Source organism: Plectrocnemia conspersa, unplaced genomic scaffold (genome assembly GCF_051122295.1).
Source record: "Plectrocnemia conspersa isolate PC_06_02 unplaced genomic scaffold, ASM5112229v1 ptg000003l, whole genome shotgun sequence".
NCBI classification, from domain to species: domain Eukaryota; kingdom Metazoa; phylum Arthropoda; class Insecta; order Trichoptera; family Polycentropodidae; genus Plectrocnemia; species Plectrocnemia conspersa.
In genome coordinates, this window is record NW_028277167.1 from 17,435,188 (window position 1) to 17,453,463 (window position 18,276).

Here is an 18,276-nt window from a genome sequence, read left to right on the forward strand (position 1 = left end):
CCTAACCTCATGTGAACAAAACTAGTTTAACTAAATTCTAACTCAACTTGTAATTTACAACATTACCTGTATTTTTGTAATGTATTATACAATATTACCCAGATTTTTTAATCGGTAATAAACTGATGTGATTGTGTGATATTACATTTTATTGTTACACTAATCGTTACTTGATATTATAATGTGATCACTGCCCAAAACTCGTAATAATTGAATAAAAAAAAGCTAATTCTTTTTATGATAATGTTCGTTGTACTAATGCCTTGTAAAATAAGTCAATTAACAAATCATTTGCATAACTCTTGAATATAAATAATTAATAATCATAGCGATAATATTATTGTGTAGATAGATAATGCCTGTAACCAAACAAGGATTTCACTGACTATCTTATCTTTCATCTACACATAATGTCAATATTAGTTTACGATACGTTCACAAAGGGTTAATATATTATAGAACGTATAATACAACACAATGGTGTATATATTAATTTTTATAAAAAAAAATATAATGTAAATTATACAATAATGTATGGAGTATTATTTTATTCAATCAGTTGGAAAAATTGTGTCAGTAATATTATAATTATTCGCGTTCTATCCTGTTATTGATAACCTTTAAGTGTTTGTTTTTTAAGAAAATAGGTAAATTACATCATACGACGAAATTATAATCGCGGAAGGTTATTTTTTAAGATAATTTTATATTTTTTGTGACTTCTATACTGATGTTTTTGCATTTTAGGTACTTATAGTTAACATGAATAAGCATTTTATGATATTTTTTATATATCACAAAGAGGATGTACCTTCTGAATAAAATATCGTATTAAAATGTTCATAATCAAGGTTTATAACATAGCTTTAAAAATTCGTCAATATGGTAATAACATAAAAAGTTATCAGACGTATCTTCATTAGAATTTATAATGTAATACGTTTTTCGTATCATTTTTTTAAGAAAATAATCTTATTTTTGTATATAATTAAGCAATAGAAGAAAAATATTTCATTGTTATTAAAAATACACGATAACATTGTTTTTTTTTTTAATTTCTAATTATTAGTAAATGTTTGTCGAATTGAACTTAATACTCTTAAAGATACTAGATTGGATTTTAAGATAAAAATCAATTTAAATATTCATTTTAGTCAATAGTTGCAAATTTAATTTTTTTATTATCAATCTATTTAACCTTTACTAAATGGAAAATTATAGTAATTAATTGAGCTATGACAAATTTATGGATTTTCATTTAAAGTGCTGAAACACGCATTAGTATATAATACAAATAATAATAAAACATATTATTAAAAACATACGCAAAAATAATTAAACGTTGATTAAATTAAATCGTTACTAGGAAAAAAGTACGTAATATAAATATTTTTTAACTAAAATTTAATGCGAAGTTATATGGTGTGATGTCAATTAACACGAGATTTTGTTAATATTTTCTAATATTAAAAGAAAATATTGTCATATCATTTAATGAAATATCATGAAGTTAGGTTTGGTTAATTCGTGTAGGTTAGGTTTAGGTTTGAACAGCAAATTTACGTTTCGGAACTGTAAATTGAGTTTCCAAGACATTTTAGAACAGCATATAATTTCACTAGCGCCTATCAATTAAATTATGTTTTCGCTTGTTGCCTTTAGTAAATTTATTTGGATTTCACTATTGAAAATATAAATTCACTGAAAAATACAATTATTCATACATGTAAATGGAAAACTTATGAAAAAGTTTAAATTATTAAATTTTACTATCACCAGTTACATAAACTATATTTTTACTGGTAAAAATATATATCCACTGGTGAAAATGTATTCCGATATGATTTCACTGAAATGACACATTTAAAAAAATATTTTCGGGATAGATTCGAGACTGTTTTTCTTTGAGGGATAACTCGAGAATTTCTGGTTTAGAATCTGGGACGTTATTTCGCCTGTTTAAAATATTTCTTATTCATTAACCTTTGGATACAATGGTGTTTAAAAAAAAAAAATTTACTTATTCATCACTTTTTTCTATACATAATAATTAAATTCATTTAAAAACTGTTACAGGGTAAGAAGCTCACGAATTAATTTACTTTTTCAAGCATCATGACTAGGGATTCCAATCCCGAGCCAAAATTTTGATCCCGGGATTTCGGTATTGCAATTAGCCGATCCCGGGATCCCGGGACCAGTCCCGGGATAATTTTCATGTTATTTTATCGATAAAAATAATTTAAAATGAATAATACAATTTATTTTTACATCTGTTTTTTATAACGTACAATGTATAAAGTACGTATAATTTTAGTCTTGGACTTAAAATAGAAAATAATATATTAAAAATAAAAAAGGGAAGGTCTTAAATATTTATTTAAGAAGAAGAAAATGAACTTTTGACAATGTATGTACATACTATGTACATTCATAGACACAATTAATTGAAAACATTATTTTGAATAAAGCTCACGAAGTAACATCAAAGCATCAAGTGTTTTATCATTTAGCTTTGATCTGATTTTGGTTCCTAAGCAGCCTGCTGCTGAAAAAGCACGTTCAGACTCACAGCCTCAAAGATTCACAGATGACATGTGCAACTCGCGCAAGTTTGTACACGAAATATAACGATGTTGTCAATAATAATTCGATTGTGCTTGATAAATCAACCAATCCGAAAAATTCGGGATTATGTTTTATAATCCCGGGACTCATCGGGTATTGAAAATCGTCCGGGATCCCGGGATCCCGGGATTCGGGATCCCGGGATTGGAATCCCTAATCATGACGATATATTGTTGGTTAGCAACCAAATGGTTAAGATTCATAGAATTTAATTAAATGACATGCATTTTTCTGGCCAAATTCAAGATGGGGCAAATAACGTCCCTGATGTAGTGGTGCCTTGACTTACGAGCTTAATTCGTTTCGTGACAGATCTCGTAACTCAAATTACTCGTATGTCAAATCAATTTTCCCCATTGAAATTAATTATAATGCCACAAATCCAATTTAATAGAGAAAATTGAAATGGATTAATAGCAATTAAATGGCAAATACATACTACCTAAATTTTTGATAAGGTTTATTTTTAAGTTACGCAATAAGTGATATTTTATTTATAATTTATTTATTAACTCGTATGTAAAGACATTATGTCGAGTCAAATTAAAAAAATGATGTATCCCGAAAAAGTCATGTCACTCGTAATTCGAGGTTGTTATAATTTAAAGGTACATTCAATATTTATATATGTAGCTGTATGTAAAAGTTTGCGAACAGGAGTGAATGTAATGAGTTCGATTATGACACAATTTATGTGCTATATTAACGGCATTGCCAACTAAAACAATAAGGTACATATTTCAAGGTAACCGAGATACTATTAATCTGTCATATTTTAAAATGGTACAGATGATTAACCATATATTATTGTATCAGACGAGGTAACTGATATATTTCGGAGGAGCTGTTTATAGTTCTCGTTTCATAGCAAGTATACAAATTTACTCCTGGAAACTATTAACACGATGAATATAAGGATTAATATAAATTTTTATTAATTTTGTAACTATCTGAATTTAATAATCGCTAAATAAATTATTATTTTATAATAAATACATTTGGAGAATGTAGAGAAATTATGGTTCATCTGAATCTATTATTGACAAGAAAGCAGTTTTAATCACGTAATCAAATAATCGCATAGTCTTAGGATAAAGAAAAGACCAACAATGAAAGACTCGCTTGTTGCTAGCATAAGAGATTTCCGTCTCTCCCATAAATTCAAGGATTACTCTTACCTTTTTTGAAGTAACCCAACTTGACTTCGTACATCAGTCCATCGAACTGCAGGTTGATGCTGGTTATTTTCTCGTCGACAGTCGATGCTGCGAATCTCAGCGGTTTTAGATCGAGGCGCGAGGGCCTCGGTTTGCTACCGTTCTGGGCCCTTTCACTGACACTCAAACTCACGCTTTGTTCGCACAGGAGGGCAGATTCGGCGCACCCGGATTGCGGGTCCCCCATCGAAGGGTCCCTCGCCGTTTCTAACATCACACGTGTGTTTACCATCGCCCCCTCATCCGATTCTTTGTTCCGATCGAAAAGGAATAGACTGGGAAGATGTCGAGTCAAGTGGTCGACAGGTTGGACAGGGGCCGGGAGAGATGCTGGTCTGTTTCCGAAGTGGATATCATGATGGAAAATGGCGTTCGTCAGTCAAGAGAGAGGGTCTTTGATATAATTATATCGGCCGCCGAGAACGACCACTCGGCACGAAGACCAGCTCGCGACTGGCTGCGTAATCGTTTGTTTATCTCAGAAGTCAGAAAGCGACCTAGCCGCAGCTGATGCACATCAAACTCAGCTGGCAAAGGTCGGAAACCTCGCACGCACACGCCTGAGCATTAACAAAAGAATAACACGAATCCAACTATTCGAGTATGCTAACTTACAATCGTACACATTGTCGTTATTATAATGATTCATTAGCATACATCGCGAATCCTTTGTTTGGTTTTGGAGATTGGAACATTTGATAATCTTCTATTGCCTATTGGTGTAAAGTTAAGTATTGCAGGCAGGACCGGCGCTAAGAAACGCGGGACCCGAGGCAAGAATCGGGTGCGGTGCCTCGGTCAAAAAAAGTTCGTAAAGTTCGTACATGATAATTTATAAATGTATTTTTTTTTATTATTTAATTTTATAATAAAATAGCGTTTTATTTTATATTGTATATTTTGTGCAACCCGGAACTCGAGATAAAAGGCAAAACATCTTAATTCATATTAATTTATCTCTGTAACAAGTCGAGACAGAATTACAGTAGATCCAGTGGCGTAGCTATGGGGGGGCGGGCCGCCCCGGGCGGCACTTGCTTGGGAGCGGCATATTCGCGATGGAATCGTTTAATGTGATTATTAGCCCTGAATAAACTAAAATTTATGTAAATCTACGAATACCAAGAGCTTAACAATAATCAATTTATTATTTTTAGAAATGCTGATTTTATGACCCAGCAAAAAAATGTATGGGGGGGGGCAATTTTAAGGATTGCCCGGGCGGAAACATACCCTAGCTACGCCACTGAGTAGATCCCGCAATAACACTATAAATTGGGGACATTCTATTTGGGAGCGTGTAGTTGGGGGACTAAATAATAATGTGGTGAGATATTTTCCATTTGGCTCGCTCACACATAAAGTAACGGGCATTCAAATAGCACGTCCCTAATTTTATTATTAGGGGGTCTACTAACAGCAAGATTTTTTTTTTAAAAATAGTATATGAAAAATGAAACTCAAAAATATGTGTTAGAAATTAAGATTATTAAGTATATTAAATAAAAGAAATTAATCAATTAATAAATAAAGAATTATATATTATTTAAAAAAAGTAATAAATTATTAATAAAAAGCAAAAGTAGCATTTCAGTTTAAGTAAATAACATACTTAAATTTATCATTAATTTTTATTTTATTATATATTATAATCATTAAAAAAAATCTTAAAAAGAAAATTCTTAAAAACAGTAGATATTTTACGTTGAAACTAATATTTATAAATATAATATATTCAGCATTGTTCGATTTGCATCAAAACACAATAAATATCACAATAAACACCACAAAACACAATAAACACCAAAAATAATATAATTATTATAATATAATCACTGTTCTGAAAAAAGAAGGACCGGAACGTTTGGGTGATCAATGAGATTTTATGTGAATCCGGAGACTAGTAATGGTTATTTTTCTTTTTTGCGTTGTAGTTATAATTGAGTTGGGTAGTGTACTGTTTAAAATTGTGGTGTCGTTACTATTTAATTAAACTAAAAAAATGACAGATTTTTTAACAAATCTTATCGGAAAGCTGTCTAGTCGTGGGAAAACGTACTATTACACTGCTGTTTATATTGATGTAATTTTAGTGTTCGGCTATTGTGTAGATCGCTTTCTGTTGCTGCCAATGATACACTTTTCGTCGCACGTGATATGATCGAGAAATGGGTTGTTTTCGTTGCTTAAGGAAGCGCAGAAGAAATGGAGAATATATTTAACTTTTGTGTTTAAAATATATTAACCCTAAGGGGTGTGACTTCGCAGCCAAAAAGACGCCGGTGGAAACCGGTAATAATTTAAATGGTGTAAATTTAAATAATTCAATTTGCATGTGAGTTACTATGATGAACGAGATCGTTTTCTCCGAGCGGTTGTGGAGAAACTGGCGAAGGGATGAAGTCAGTGGAAGATCCTCAGAGGCCTTGTAGGTGTGGCAGCGACAGTGTATCAGTGTCGGTGTATCTCCAAGAGTCCCTCTCTGGCCATGGCCGATCATGAACTTATGGTCCTCGTCTCAGGCCGTATCTGATCATGTTTCATCTTGGGCCGTGTCTGCCCTCTCCTCATTGGAGACCAATGAGGGAGAGCTCGCTGACGACTCACAATCATGCAGCGATCATCCAGCCAATTGTTCTTAGAACAACGAAATATACGCCTCTAGACGTTAAGAGACGTTAGTTTGATGGACATCTTTCCGAGTCGAATTGTGCAACGGGAATATTGTAGCCTTACGGTACATTTTGTCTTCCTGTGATATATTGTTTACCGCGACCGTTTCGCAACAAAGAAATATTCTTTCAATTCATCGGTAAATAATTGCGTGTTATTTATGTGAACCCTTTTTTTATATACGTAACGAGGGCTTTTGTGTGATTTCATTTTTTACACTCTATTGTCTGTACACTCATCCCTCGATTTACGCGGTAGATACTACAAGGCTGGGCCCGAACTCCTACTTAAACCATCGTGAGTGACAGTTGTATATTGTAATGCATTGAGGTTGTTATAATTTATTTGGGACATGGTCATTACAGGGCCTTATGGCCAAAAGATGCTTGTGCTTAAAATATAATACAGATTGAAAGAGATAGCAAGTGATTTGATACGCAATTTTCTTAAACAAGTCCCTTGTGACTATTTTATTCACAATGATTATGGAATGTCCCGACAAATTAAAAATAGATAATTAAAAACTTAAGAATAGAAAACTTAAGAAATATTCTGCTTTCTCGCTTCTATTATTCTAATGACAAACACAAAATTTTCAACATCATTTGATTATTATGCAACTGCTGGATATTCTGAATATAATATTCTGAAAGAAATAATAGTACCCACCAACAAATTACGAATGACCGTTACATTTCTATGCAATTAAAAATCGTTATAAAAATCCTAAATTTGAAAGAGTTAAAAATACTTTGCGTTGAAAGGGTTAAAAATACTTTTTGTAAGCTTAAGCCTAGGGCACTGGAAAAAAAGGGGAGTCACACAGTCGGAAAAATAGTTAGCATTTTGTATTTTGAAAAATTAAGAAAAGCCCTGTCTAATCTTTCCCACAATATAAATGTATATTACGGCAGAACCTCGTTTAACGAGCATAGTTCGCTTCAAAATCTTACTCGTAAAGTGAGACAATTTTTCCCATACATACATATCAATGTGAAATACGATAATGCCTAGCAGAATTGTAAAATATATTATAATTATTTTAAAGGGCAATAATTAATAAATAATTAAATCATGCATATTTTCACGGTGAATAGACCATTTCTCAGATGGCAACTGGTCACACGAACATTGGTCACAAGAAGATTGCTCACGCGGATTATTGCTCACACGAACATTGGTCACATAAGTAATTTGATCACACTAAAATTGGTCACAAATCAATCGCTCATAAGGCGATTGCTCATATGAATATTACTCACACGGAACATCACTTACATGGCTTAAGGAAAGGTAAGTTATTAGGGAAATTTATTTAATTTCAGTACACGTTCATTGCATACAAATTATTGAGATATTTATGATGGGGTGACGAATTTTGCAAATTTTAAATATATAAAAATATATTTAAAATTCAATTTGTTCATCTTTACAAATACATACATACTTATTTTTACATTGTAAAAAATCTAGTAATAATAAAAAAAATCCGGTATTATTATATAAAATTTTAATTAAACCATTACGCCAAATTAGTGACTATTAATATAATAATAATAAAATTCATAATTCTTAAATTATCCTATTCTATATTAAGCTATGCGCTTATGTAATATTTATTTAAAGCTGTATAAGGATAAAACGCTAATTTATCTGTCATATAAATATAAAACAGTTGTACAACATAATATGTTATATTAATGTCTAAAACACGTTTGAATGTGATTTTTTTATATTTAATATGTTAAGATATTTTTAACTAAACAGGATATTATTACTTTGGCTTTCGATAAATATTTTCTTAATATACAAAAAAAAATCTAATCTAATCATATAACCTTTCAATATACGAAATAAATTTAAAATAAGAATAGTAAAAAATGTTTGATTTGAAGAAAGTATCATTAATATAAATAAAAACATAATAATTTAAAGTTTCTTCGCAGACTTCGCAGCCAGTAAGATGTCGAAAACTGATAAAAAATCAAATATTACATATATTGCGAGTATTACGACAAACTATGGTAACGAGTATCGTTTTTTTCCGAGCAGTGGTGGAGAAATGAAATAATAAATAATAGGAGAAATTAAGCATGTTATGTAAGTTTGACTTGTGATGAATGACAAGTCAAACTTACGCCCCCTTTGAAACTTTAGATTTTAAAGACATAAAATAAGGTATAGTCAATACTGGTTTAACATCTGAGAATTCGAATATGGTGCCTTTACAAAGACGTTAGAAATACAACATCTGATGGCAAGCAAGTGTAAAAAGAGTTTTGTCAATGAAGGACAAATGCCTTGGCAAGACAAGTTTGTGCACTAGACAAGTAAACATTAATATTTTGCATTTATTTTTAACCCCTTTTTGTTTAGGTACCTTTATAAATTTCAATAATTTGGTGTATAATTAATTAATAAATCAGTATACTAGATTTTTACTATGTTCGGTTTTATAAATAAAATGTATGGGTATATAAATAAAACTTACATCTGTTTTATTCAAGTTGGATGTAGAGCTTCTGGGCGTTTTTCGCAAAAAGTGAAACAAGAGTTAGTATCACAGTGTCGGTACATACATCTCTTCAGTGCCTTGACTAGACCAGCTTGTACAAGCAAGTATAATCGAAATTCCTTCAATCTTCGTGCCACTTGTGTAAAAACATAATTTACAACTAAAAATAAAATAATTATGTTTATTTACAATATTATTTTCTTATTATTTAATAAACAACTAACATATGAATTTTTTAATATTTTTAGTCTAAAAAACTATCCCCACATTTTTTTATTTTATTGTAAATCTTAATACTTAATATTAGACAAAAAATAATTGATTTGAGTTTTTAATGTTGCTTTAAATAATAACATATTTTATTTTATTTTAATATTTTGTATACATATTATAAAATTATTATAATTTTATAAATTAAAAAAAACATTATTTTAAATATATATTAAATTATAATAATAATATTTTATAATTACCTAATACATTAAATTCAGAATAAATCATATTCCGTGTATATTTTTATTTATTTGGTCCTAACAAATAATAATATGTCCATAATTGTCTGTCAGTTCTTAACCTTTGATATGTCAAAGTATAGAACTAGTCTTATGTTGCATTTTGATGATAATATAAGTTTATAAATCATGGTATGTTTATTATAATCATTTCGCATGCTTTTTATGCTTTATAATTTTATTTTATCGAAATATTAACGGATAAGGTTATGTTTACGTTATGCATTTTAGAATTCTTTGCTTATTCATTAATATTATGCTTTAATTGTTTTTACATCTATAATATATGACTTAACAATATTTTAAATATATTATTTGCAGATTATTCCCATATTGTAGTTAAAAATGGACATATTATCTAAAAAATATGTATCTCTGTTGAGATACATAATTAAAATTGTTTATCCGAAACAAAATTCTTATTTGTTGTTGATATACTTGTCTATAAAATATCTTATAGAAGTAAATAGACATAAAAAGTACAAACATTTAAATATGCACAAAATGGGTTTGATTTGTAAGACATTACCGAAGGATTTTCACGAGAATATAGTGAAGAGTCAGAAGCTCAATTATTATGATTTTCAACATCAAGTCATTGTGCCTGAATGTTTATTTTATGATTTATATAATGAAAACATTTATTATCGAGATGAACTATCGCTTTGGATTAATATGAAAGTGTTTGTTAAAAAGTGTGAAATTCAATGGACTACGAAAGAAAAAAGTTATGTGTCAAATATAAAAAAAATTATCAAAGAAGATATGAAATTCAGCTTTAAAAGACAAAGCAGCAGCAATAAAAAGCACGAGATAGATACAGATATCGATTATATAGAAAGAATCGTTCAGATTGTTCCTGAATCTAGAATTGATCAATTTAGTGCATATGTAAACGAAATTAATTATTTTAACATCATGAATGGATTCAATTCAGAATTCTTAGCAGCTGATGATGTTTTATTAAAATTTGCACCAATTAGGAATACTTATTATGGACCACAAATAGCCGAAAAGATTGCGGTCGCTTTGATTAGTACCTCATTTAACATTGGAACGGATTTGATTGATGTGATGTTGGATAAATATTTTAGTACACCAAAATTTCTACACGAAAACGATTACTTTGCCTTACCGTTGACTGAGGAATATATGAAATATTTTTATTTTAAATACTTCGTAATGGCGAATGAATTAAAACTTTTATATTTTAAATGCACTAAAGTCACAAATAAGAATGTGACTCAGTATGCGTCTTCCGTTGACAAGGATGTAAATAAAAGTATTGGATATTTCGTGATAAAAGGACAGACTGAATTGGTGCAGGAACAGAATTATAATTCTTCAATTCCGTCTTATAAATTTACTTATATAAATGCCATATCATCAAAGACGTCGTCCATCAATAAACAGTATATTGATAACTGTCCATATGGCTTAGATAGCTATTTAATTGACATGGAGAAAACAATTACTCCTTTTCTGTTAGATAAGCAAGGTATACTTATTTTTTATTTAAATCATTATTCATTTCGTTACATTTTATTTTATTTTATAGTGAATCCTCTTCATACCGAATTTAAATGTATTTTACAACCGATGTTTTTATTACGAGGCAATCCAGGATCTGGACGATTAATGTTAATGTCCTTATTGGCGAAGAGGAACGGTTTACATTTCTTACCGATCAGTTGTCATCACATTACGGCGACTACAGCAAAACAGACTGAATCTAAAATCGATTCTGTGTTGCAAAAAGCAAAACAAAGTGCTCCAGTATTGTTATATTTGCAAAATTTTGAGGTAAACCATAATTACAATGGCACATTTTTGTTATCAAAATCTATCGTATTGATTTAATTTTTTTTTTAGATGTTTGCAATTGATACTGAGCATAATGAAGACGTTAGAATAACTGAAAGTTTTACAAATAAAATAAACGGCCTGTACGAATCCTACACAAGGCATTGCATTATTATTATTGCTAGTTGTGATATAAATTTTGAGCTCAAACCGAATTTATCAAGGATTTTCTTAGAAGAATTTGTAATTAAATGTTTGGATAGAGAGGAACGTTTAAAAATCTTGAAATGGATGATTTTGCTTAAAAATATTGTGATTTGTGATAAAGATTTTCAACAAATTAATTCTGGACTAGTTGAAAGTAGTTTTAAAGATGAAAGCAATGACAACTCAGTATCTAAAAGGTTGGAATTTGATCAAAGGACTGAAGCTTTTCTTGAAATGGTTGCCTCAAAAACTGAAACTTTTTTGTACGAAGATTTAAACAACTTAGTATACATGTCTATAAAAACAGCTTTTAAAAGTTATAAAAAACAATTCAATGTAAAATGGGATGAGAAAATAAAAAATGATTGCAATTTGTTGAGAGAAGAAGATTTCGAAAATTCAATTGGTATGATGGTTAAAATACGCAATTATTTATTATGTTTTATTTTATAATATGAGTGTCTATAAATTATTTAGAAACATTACGATCTATGCGTGGTAAGACATTGGCAGCTTTGAAAGTTCCTATCGTACAATGGGATGATGTTGGGGGCTTAGACGATTTAAAAAAAGAAATATTCAGAACTATTGAATTGCCATTGAGATTTCCTCATATTATGGCTAAAAGTGGACTCAAAAGATCGGGTATGATTATATTGATCTACAATGTTATGAACTAATATTAATGTAAAACAATTACAGGTATATTATTATGGGGCCCACCTGGATGTGGTAAAACTTTAGTTGCGCGCGCAATAGCGTCACAATTAAAAGCTTCCTTTCTTAGCGTAAAAGGACCAGAACTTCTAGATATGTACGTTGGACAGTCTGAAAAAAATATGCGCGATAGTAAGATCATATAAAAATTTAAATATTCTTTATAACGTTATACTATAATATGTTTTTTAACAGTATTTGCGTCAGCGCGAAGTTCTGCTCCTTGTGTGATATTCTTCGATGAAGCCGAAGCCGCTGCAGGTGCTAGAGGAGCTTCCGGCGACGCTGGAGGAGCAGCCGATCGACTTGTAAGTCAATTATTAGCCGAATTGGATGGAGTTGCTTCAAATCAAGCAAGTTCCCAATCAGGTGAGCATAAATATTAATTATGAGGGTGAAATAACTACAATAGCACATCTACATGGCGTTTAATACAAGTTTTCTAGTGCCTAAAATAGCATATATACATTTAGATTTGTTTTTCCTTCCATCACTTCTTTAGGTGATCTAAATATATAAAAATCACCGAGGGTGAGATCCGAGTAATACTGCAGATACTCAAACGTTCATTATAAGATCAATGTTTCTTGTACTATTAACAGTGTTTCCTTGAACATCTACTGCTATAAAATTACTCGTTGATCCTAAAGGAGAGTATATAATCTTTCTAGTAGAAAGTCGTGCTGAATCCTTATGGTTTAATCCTTAGAATTCCTTCACAATCCATACAACAGATGTCACTACTTTACCACACCTTTTCGGAACTGTACATTCAGTGTTGGAGTGACGTAATGCATCACCAAACTAAACTGTCAATAATGGGTACATCACTTCACTACTCAATAAACTAATGACAGATCGTTACTTCACTTTGGTGTGTGCTGGGATACTGCTGGGTTTTATGTTTCATGCCTTATGTGTACTACCACCTTTCGGCTAATCTTCACACTATATGATACACTACTGCCAATTTACAAAACAATCAGATGCTATGATTTTTTATTGCACTTTGAAAATGTTCATTTGACTAGCTCTCGTAGTTGATGTACATATAATTTTGTACTGTTAGCAAATACTTATTTTTCACTCATTCTTATTTTTCGACATTCAGTCATGCAGCTTATAAATAAATTTAATATTGCTTTCGTTTTTAGAAGCTGTGATTGTAATAGCAGCCACAAACAGACCTGATTTAGTAGAACCAGCGCTATTAAGGCCCGGTAGACTCGATAAGTTGTTATACGTCGGACCTTATAAAGGAATAACAGATAAAGTCAGAGTTCTTAAAGCTTCATGCAGAGGGTATACATTTATATAATATTTTTAACGAACATTAAAGATGCTTTTTATATTATATTATTATTATTTTATAGATACAATCTTGGTGAATCAGTGGATTTAAATAAAATTGCTGAAACGATGCCTGAAAAATGTACTGGTGCGGATTTGGCTTCTATTGTAAAACAAGCCCGTCATATAGCCTTATCGAGAACTATAAATAAATTGGAAGCTGGTAAAAAATATTGCTGAACATTTTGCATAAGTATGTTTATAAATTTACAATTTGGTTATTTTTAAATTTTATTATAGATTGTTCCGATGCTTCTTCAGTGATGGAAACCGATATAGTATTGTTACAAGATGATTTACAAGAAGCATTAACCGATTTTGTACCGTCTATTTCTGAAAGTGAAATGAATTATTATGAATCATTGAAGTACAAATTATCATAATGTGAATAAATATTTTTTATTTTCTTAATGTAAATGCTGGTAAAGGTGAAGAATATATGGATTTATTCCTATATTTTATAATTCAAACATATAAGGTTTATTTGATTTTCAAAAATTTTTCATAAAAAATTAAAAAAACATGCTTTTGACAGAGTAAATGGGATCTAATTGACTATATGCATAATTGAGAACCTAGTCCAGCAGAACTTTTGAAGATTAATTGCTCAATAAAACAATATATATGCAGTGGTGTGCCAATAAAATTTTATTAAACAGCTCGCATCTCAGCACACCTTCCCCCCCTCGATTTTTTTATTAACGTTTTAATTATTCTAATATTAAAATATCTAATCAATTTCAAACAAATTTATTTATATTCCATATATTCATTCTAAAAAATATTTTGATTTTCATTAAATATTTTCACCGTGGCGGGTCTCACACGTTTATCATTAGCTGAATGATGTTGACTTCGGAGCCATGATTGACCATATGGGTGTAGGGTCCTATGAATACAGCGGCAAACCTATCAAATTAATGATCATTAGGTTCGATATGTGTCTAGTGCTTAAAAGTTGCCTTATTTCTAAATTGTGACAAACCTAGTTCCATCTTGGCAGAGCTTATTCAATTGTATTGATGATGTTTGTTGCTTTATTGACTGTTTCAAGAAGTTCTTTGGTATTATCAACATAATCTATGAAATTATTTTCTTCGCCAGTTCTTTATGCATTGACAACTTCATCTAATTTCCAGGTAATTTGTTCAAAATTTTTAAATATATCGTACATTTTCTTATTATTTAACTTACAGTTATTTCGATATTTTAAATTCACTTCTAGTGAGATTTTGTGTTCTAGATTGAAGAGCGATTGACAAAATATAAATTTCTTCCAATATATCAATCATCAGAGTCAGATGGCATATTGAACGTTTATTGCCAAGCATGTTACCATTCCAAAATAGTTTTTTTGAAAAATATGAAATACAAGGAATGCTTGCTCGCCAAACAGCATAGGCTACTGATAGCTCATCTAAGTCCCAAAACTCGACCAATTTTTATAATTTCAATTCCAAGGTCCTTGGAAATATTAAAGAGCTCTTTATGGCTTTTATTTGATCAGTGAAATATTGAATATTTTTTATCAACAAACATTTTGAAGTGATTAATGTATTTTATTGAATTATCTAAGACAGTTGTAATCGATGATTCAAACAATCCCAGATAATGACATTGAGATAAAAGTTGTAATTATTAAATTAAAACTTAAATACCATAGAGATACAAATCAAATTACAGCTTACACGTGCAATATTAAGATACTGCATCTTATGTATGAAAACTGAATCTGAACAAAAATAAAACAAAATTTCTTATTATTACTGGATATGACTGCTTTTTATCTTTTCTGAGTATTAATGGTACCTTGGATCTAAACCACAAAATATCAAACAGATACAGACATAAAAGCCAGACTTATCACCGGAAATAGATGTACACTCAGCTGCAAAGACTTCTTACAGAAATAAAACTATTTTAAAATGGCTGTCACTTACGGTTGCATGATATGGATAGGCATTCCAAAAGAAGAAACTGAACTGGCTATTTTTGAACGCAAGATATGGGCACCAAGCAAAAGAGGCAACCATAGAGCTACCATAATAGTTGAAGACTTTTAATTTTCGGAAATGAAGGTGATGTATTAAGTGCAAAGCAATTTGTAAAAATAATATGAATCATCAGAGTGGAAAAATATTTGCAATGTGACCATGCGAGGTCAAATGAACATGTGCACTTTCTTTCTTGTAAAGGTTCACAGGCAGTGTGTGCTGCTAAAATTTTATTAACCGGCTCGCATCTTTAGCACACGTCTGCCCCTCGATTTTTAAAATAATATTTTAATTAATATAATTAAAAAATAAAATACAAATCAATTACAAATAAGTTTATTTGTATTGCATATATTCGTTCTAAAGAATATTTTAATTTTTATTAAATACTCTCACTTTGAAGGATCTCAAATGTTTATCACAAGTTGAATGATGTTGACTTCGAAGCCATGATTGAACATATGGTGCAGGGTCCCATGAAGAACGCGGCAAACCTATCAAATTAATACTCATTAGGTGTGATATGTATCTAATACTTTTTGTTGACCTTTTTTCTGAGCAAATAGAATTCATGAGCGAAAATTCTCGTTCCTTCTCGGCAAAGCTTACTGCAATTGTATTGATAATGTTTTTAGCTTTTCTGACCGCTTCAGGAAGTTCTTTTTTATTATTTCTTATGATATGTATTATCAACATATGTAATCTCTAAATCATTTATATTGACATTTAATATTTCACTTGGAATCCTAATATTTTCTTCGTCAGCTCTTCGTGGATTGACAATTTCATCTAATTTCCATGTAGTTGGTTCAAAACTTTTAAATAAATCGTACATTTTCTTATTAGTCAAATTTACTTCTTGCGTATTCATCAACCTCAATGCTATGTGTTTTATAATACTGTCAGTTAACTCTTCTCGTGGGAGATTTACGTATATATATTTTCCCTAAAGTCAATATTTTTATAAGAATTAGTTTTAATTATGTCCTCAACTTGGTTTTATTAACAGCCCAGATATTTTTACAATTGATTAAAAGCAGAGATTATTCTTAAAATGAATTGATTTGCTTCAGGAGATTTTGTGTTTTGGCAAGCTACAGGCATCTTTGTCCCAAAATTGGACCAATTTTTATAATTTTAATTCCAACGTCCTTGGAAATATTAAAGAGTTCTTGTTGGCTTTTATTTGATTGGTGAAATATTGAATAAATTTTATCAACGGACATTTTAAAGAGATTAACTTGTATTATGTCTTTTATTGAATCATTCAAAACAAGCTGTAATCAATGATTCAAACAATCACGAATAATGACATTGGGAAAATATTATTTTATTCTTGTGTTTGCTCTTGATTTACACCCTAAAATTGTACTGGCACCATCTGCAAAAAAATCAATTAAAGTATCTTTTATATTATTCTACTTGTAAAAATACAACCAGTACAGATTTATTAGAAATGGTTGATGCTTCGTTGATGATAATACAAAATTATGAATTTTTTTCAACAATTTTACAAAATAATTTTCTTCTGAACTCTTTTGCTATATGTTCCGCGATGCTGGTTCTAGAATATCGCGAATGTAGTCCAATTCCCTGATCTAATCCATTTTTTATCTGAAGCGCAACTTGATCTTTTATGTAGGCAAATAATCGATTTCTTTTCGTCAAACTATACAACATATTTAATATTTTGCTTGTTGAATCAAGTATTTTGTGTATGTCTTTGACAATAGTACAATCTTTTGAATCCTTTTCAATTTGAACGAAAATTTCACGTACTTTTAATTTCAAGCGTTCCTTCATTTTTTTCTTAAAGCGGCCGGGTGAACGGTTTTGTTTTTACCCGAAGATTCTATATAGCAATTTTACTATCTTTTTGAAATATAGAGTCTTCTCATCTTGTTAGTACCCAAAGAAATATTTTTTGCACAATAAATCATTCCAAGTTTTTATCTTTTACGAACAAATCACCATATTTACTTTTAAAAGCGCTATATTGGTGTTGATTCAAACAATCGGGGAGCTTGTCATCATATTGAAAGTGTGAAAGTGGTATAGTATTTTTATTTAGCTCATTTTCAGCTGCATAATTTTTTACCAATTTTGATCTATTTCAACAAGAACGTAATAACGAAACTTTGATTTTGTCGCTCATCGGCTAATTGTTACATGTTAAAATATTTATATTATGGGGGCTAATATAGATTTGTTATGGCCAAAACTGGTCGGCGCTGAAGTAGCATTGTTGTGACGGTTTTCTCACTCTCTACCGGCAAGCTTGTAAGGGTTCGGACGCGTGCCGTCGCGCGTCCGCCCCACCATGTAATGTAAACACCGTCAACCTTAAATAAATAGTACTGCAGCGGCTCAATCTGTGTCTCATTGCCACCCGTCACCAACAGCCCCTAAAATATAATAAAAATTATGTAGCTTATTAAAATGATTTTGACAGGCAAACAGATACCATGACAGTGAAGTCTCTGCAGTTGATATTTCAGAAAAAAACAACTTGGGAAACAATGTATTTATTTTCGTTTTTGAACATTTTAAGCATTTAATTATTGTACGTATTGTTTCTAGTCCTCTTTTTTAAAAAGCGGCTCTATGACCTAAAATTATTTTTGCAACCGGTTCTATCGAGATGGAGCGATCGTTAGAAA

The 18,276-nt window shown here is 30.5% G+C and overlaps 2 protein-coding genes and 1 long non-coding RNA gene across 3 annotated transcripts in view; 1 reads left to right on the forward strand and 2 right to left on the reverse strand.

Annotated features, from left to right (window-relative positions):
• Positions 1-4,300, reverse strand: part of LOC148236826 (ATP-binding cassette subfamily G member 4-like) — a 33,798-nt gene extending 29,498 nt beyond the window's left edge. Inside the window, exon 1 of the mRNA XM_088182757.1 lies at positions 3,807-4,300. Within this exon, the coding sequence (XP_088038883.1) occupies positions 3,807-4,077 (271 nt within the window). The 5' untranslated portion in view covers positions 4,078-4,300. The remainder of the gene's footprint in view (positions 1-3,806) is intronic.
• A 5,294-nt stretch (positions 4,301-9,594) lies between these two features.
• On the forward strand, positions 9,595-14,163 carry Pex6 (peroxisomal biogenesis factor 6). Its single transcript, XM_088182749.1, has 10 exons — positions 9,595-9,677; positions 9,867-11,043; positions 11,104-11,348; positions 11,418-11,961; positions 12,033-12,200; positions 12,258-12,404; positions 12,468-12,641; positions 13,427-13,574; positions 13,646-13,785; positions 13,863-14,163. The coding sequence occupies exons 2-10, from the start codon at positions 9,891-9,893 to the stop codon at positions 14,003-14,005; spliced, it is 2,862 nt and encodes a 953-aa protein (XP_088038875.1). The 5' UTR covers positions 9,595-9,677; positions 9,867-9,890; the 3' UTR covers positions 14,006-14,163.
• Positions 14,164-14,356: 193 nt separating this feature from the next.
• LOC148236828 (uncharacterized) lies at positions 14,357-14,724 on the reverse strand. The gene is made up of 2 exons (XR_015809061.1): positions 14,608-14,724; positions 14,357-14,531 (listed from the first exon to the last, which is right to left on the reverse strand). It is a non-coding gene; the product is annotated as an uncharacterized LOC148236828 (long non-coding RNA).
• Positions 14,725-18,276: the final 3,552 nt, after the last annotated feature.

Coding starts and splice junctions, on each gene's coding strand:
- Pex6 (XM_088182749.1), top strand. CDS start 9,891: ATGGACATATTATCTAAAAAATATGTATCTCTGTTGAGATACATAATT. Junction 11,349..11,417: donor TATATTTGCAAAATTTTGAG/GTAAACCATAAT, acceptor TTTTTTTTTTAG/ATGTTTGCAATTGATACTGA. Junction 11,962..12,032: donor AGATTTCGAAAATTCAATTG/GTATGATGGTTA, acceptor TAAATTATTTAG/AAACATTACGATCTATGCGT.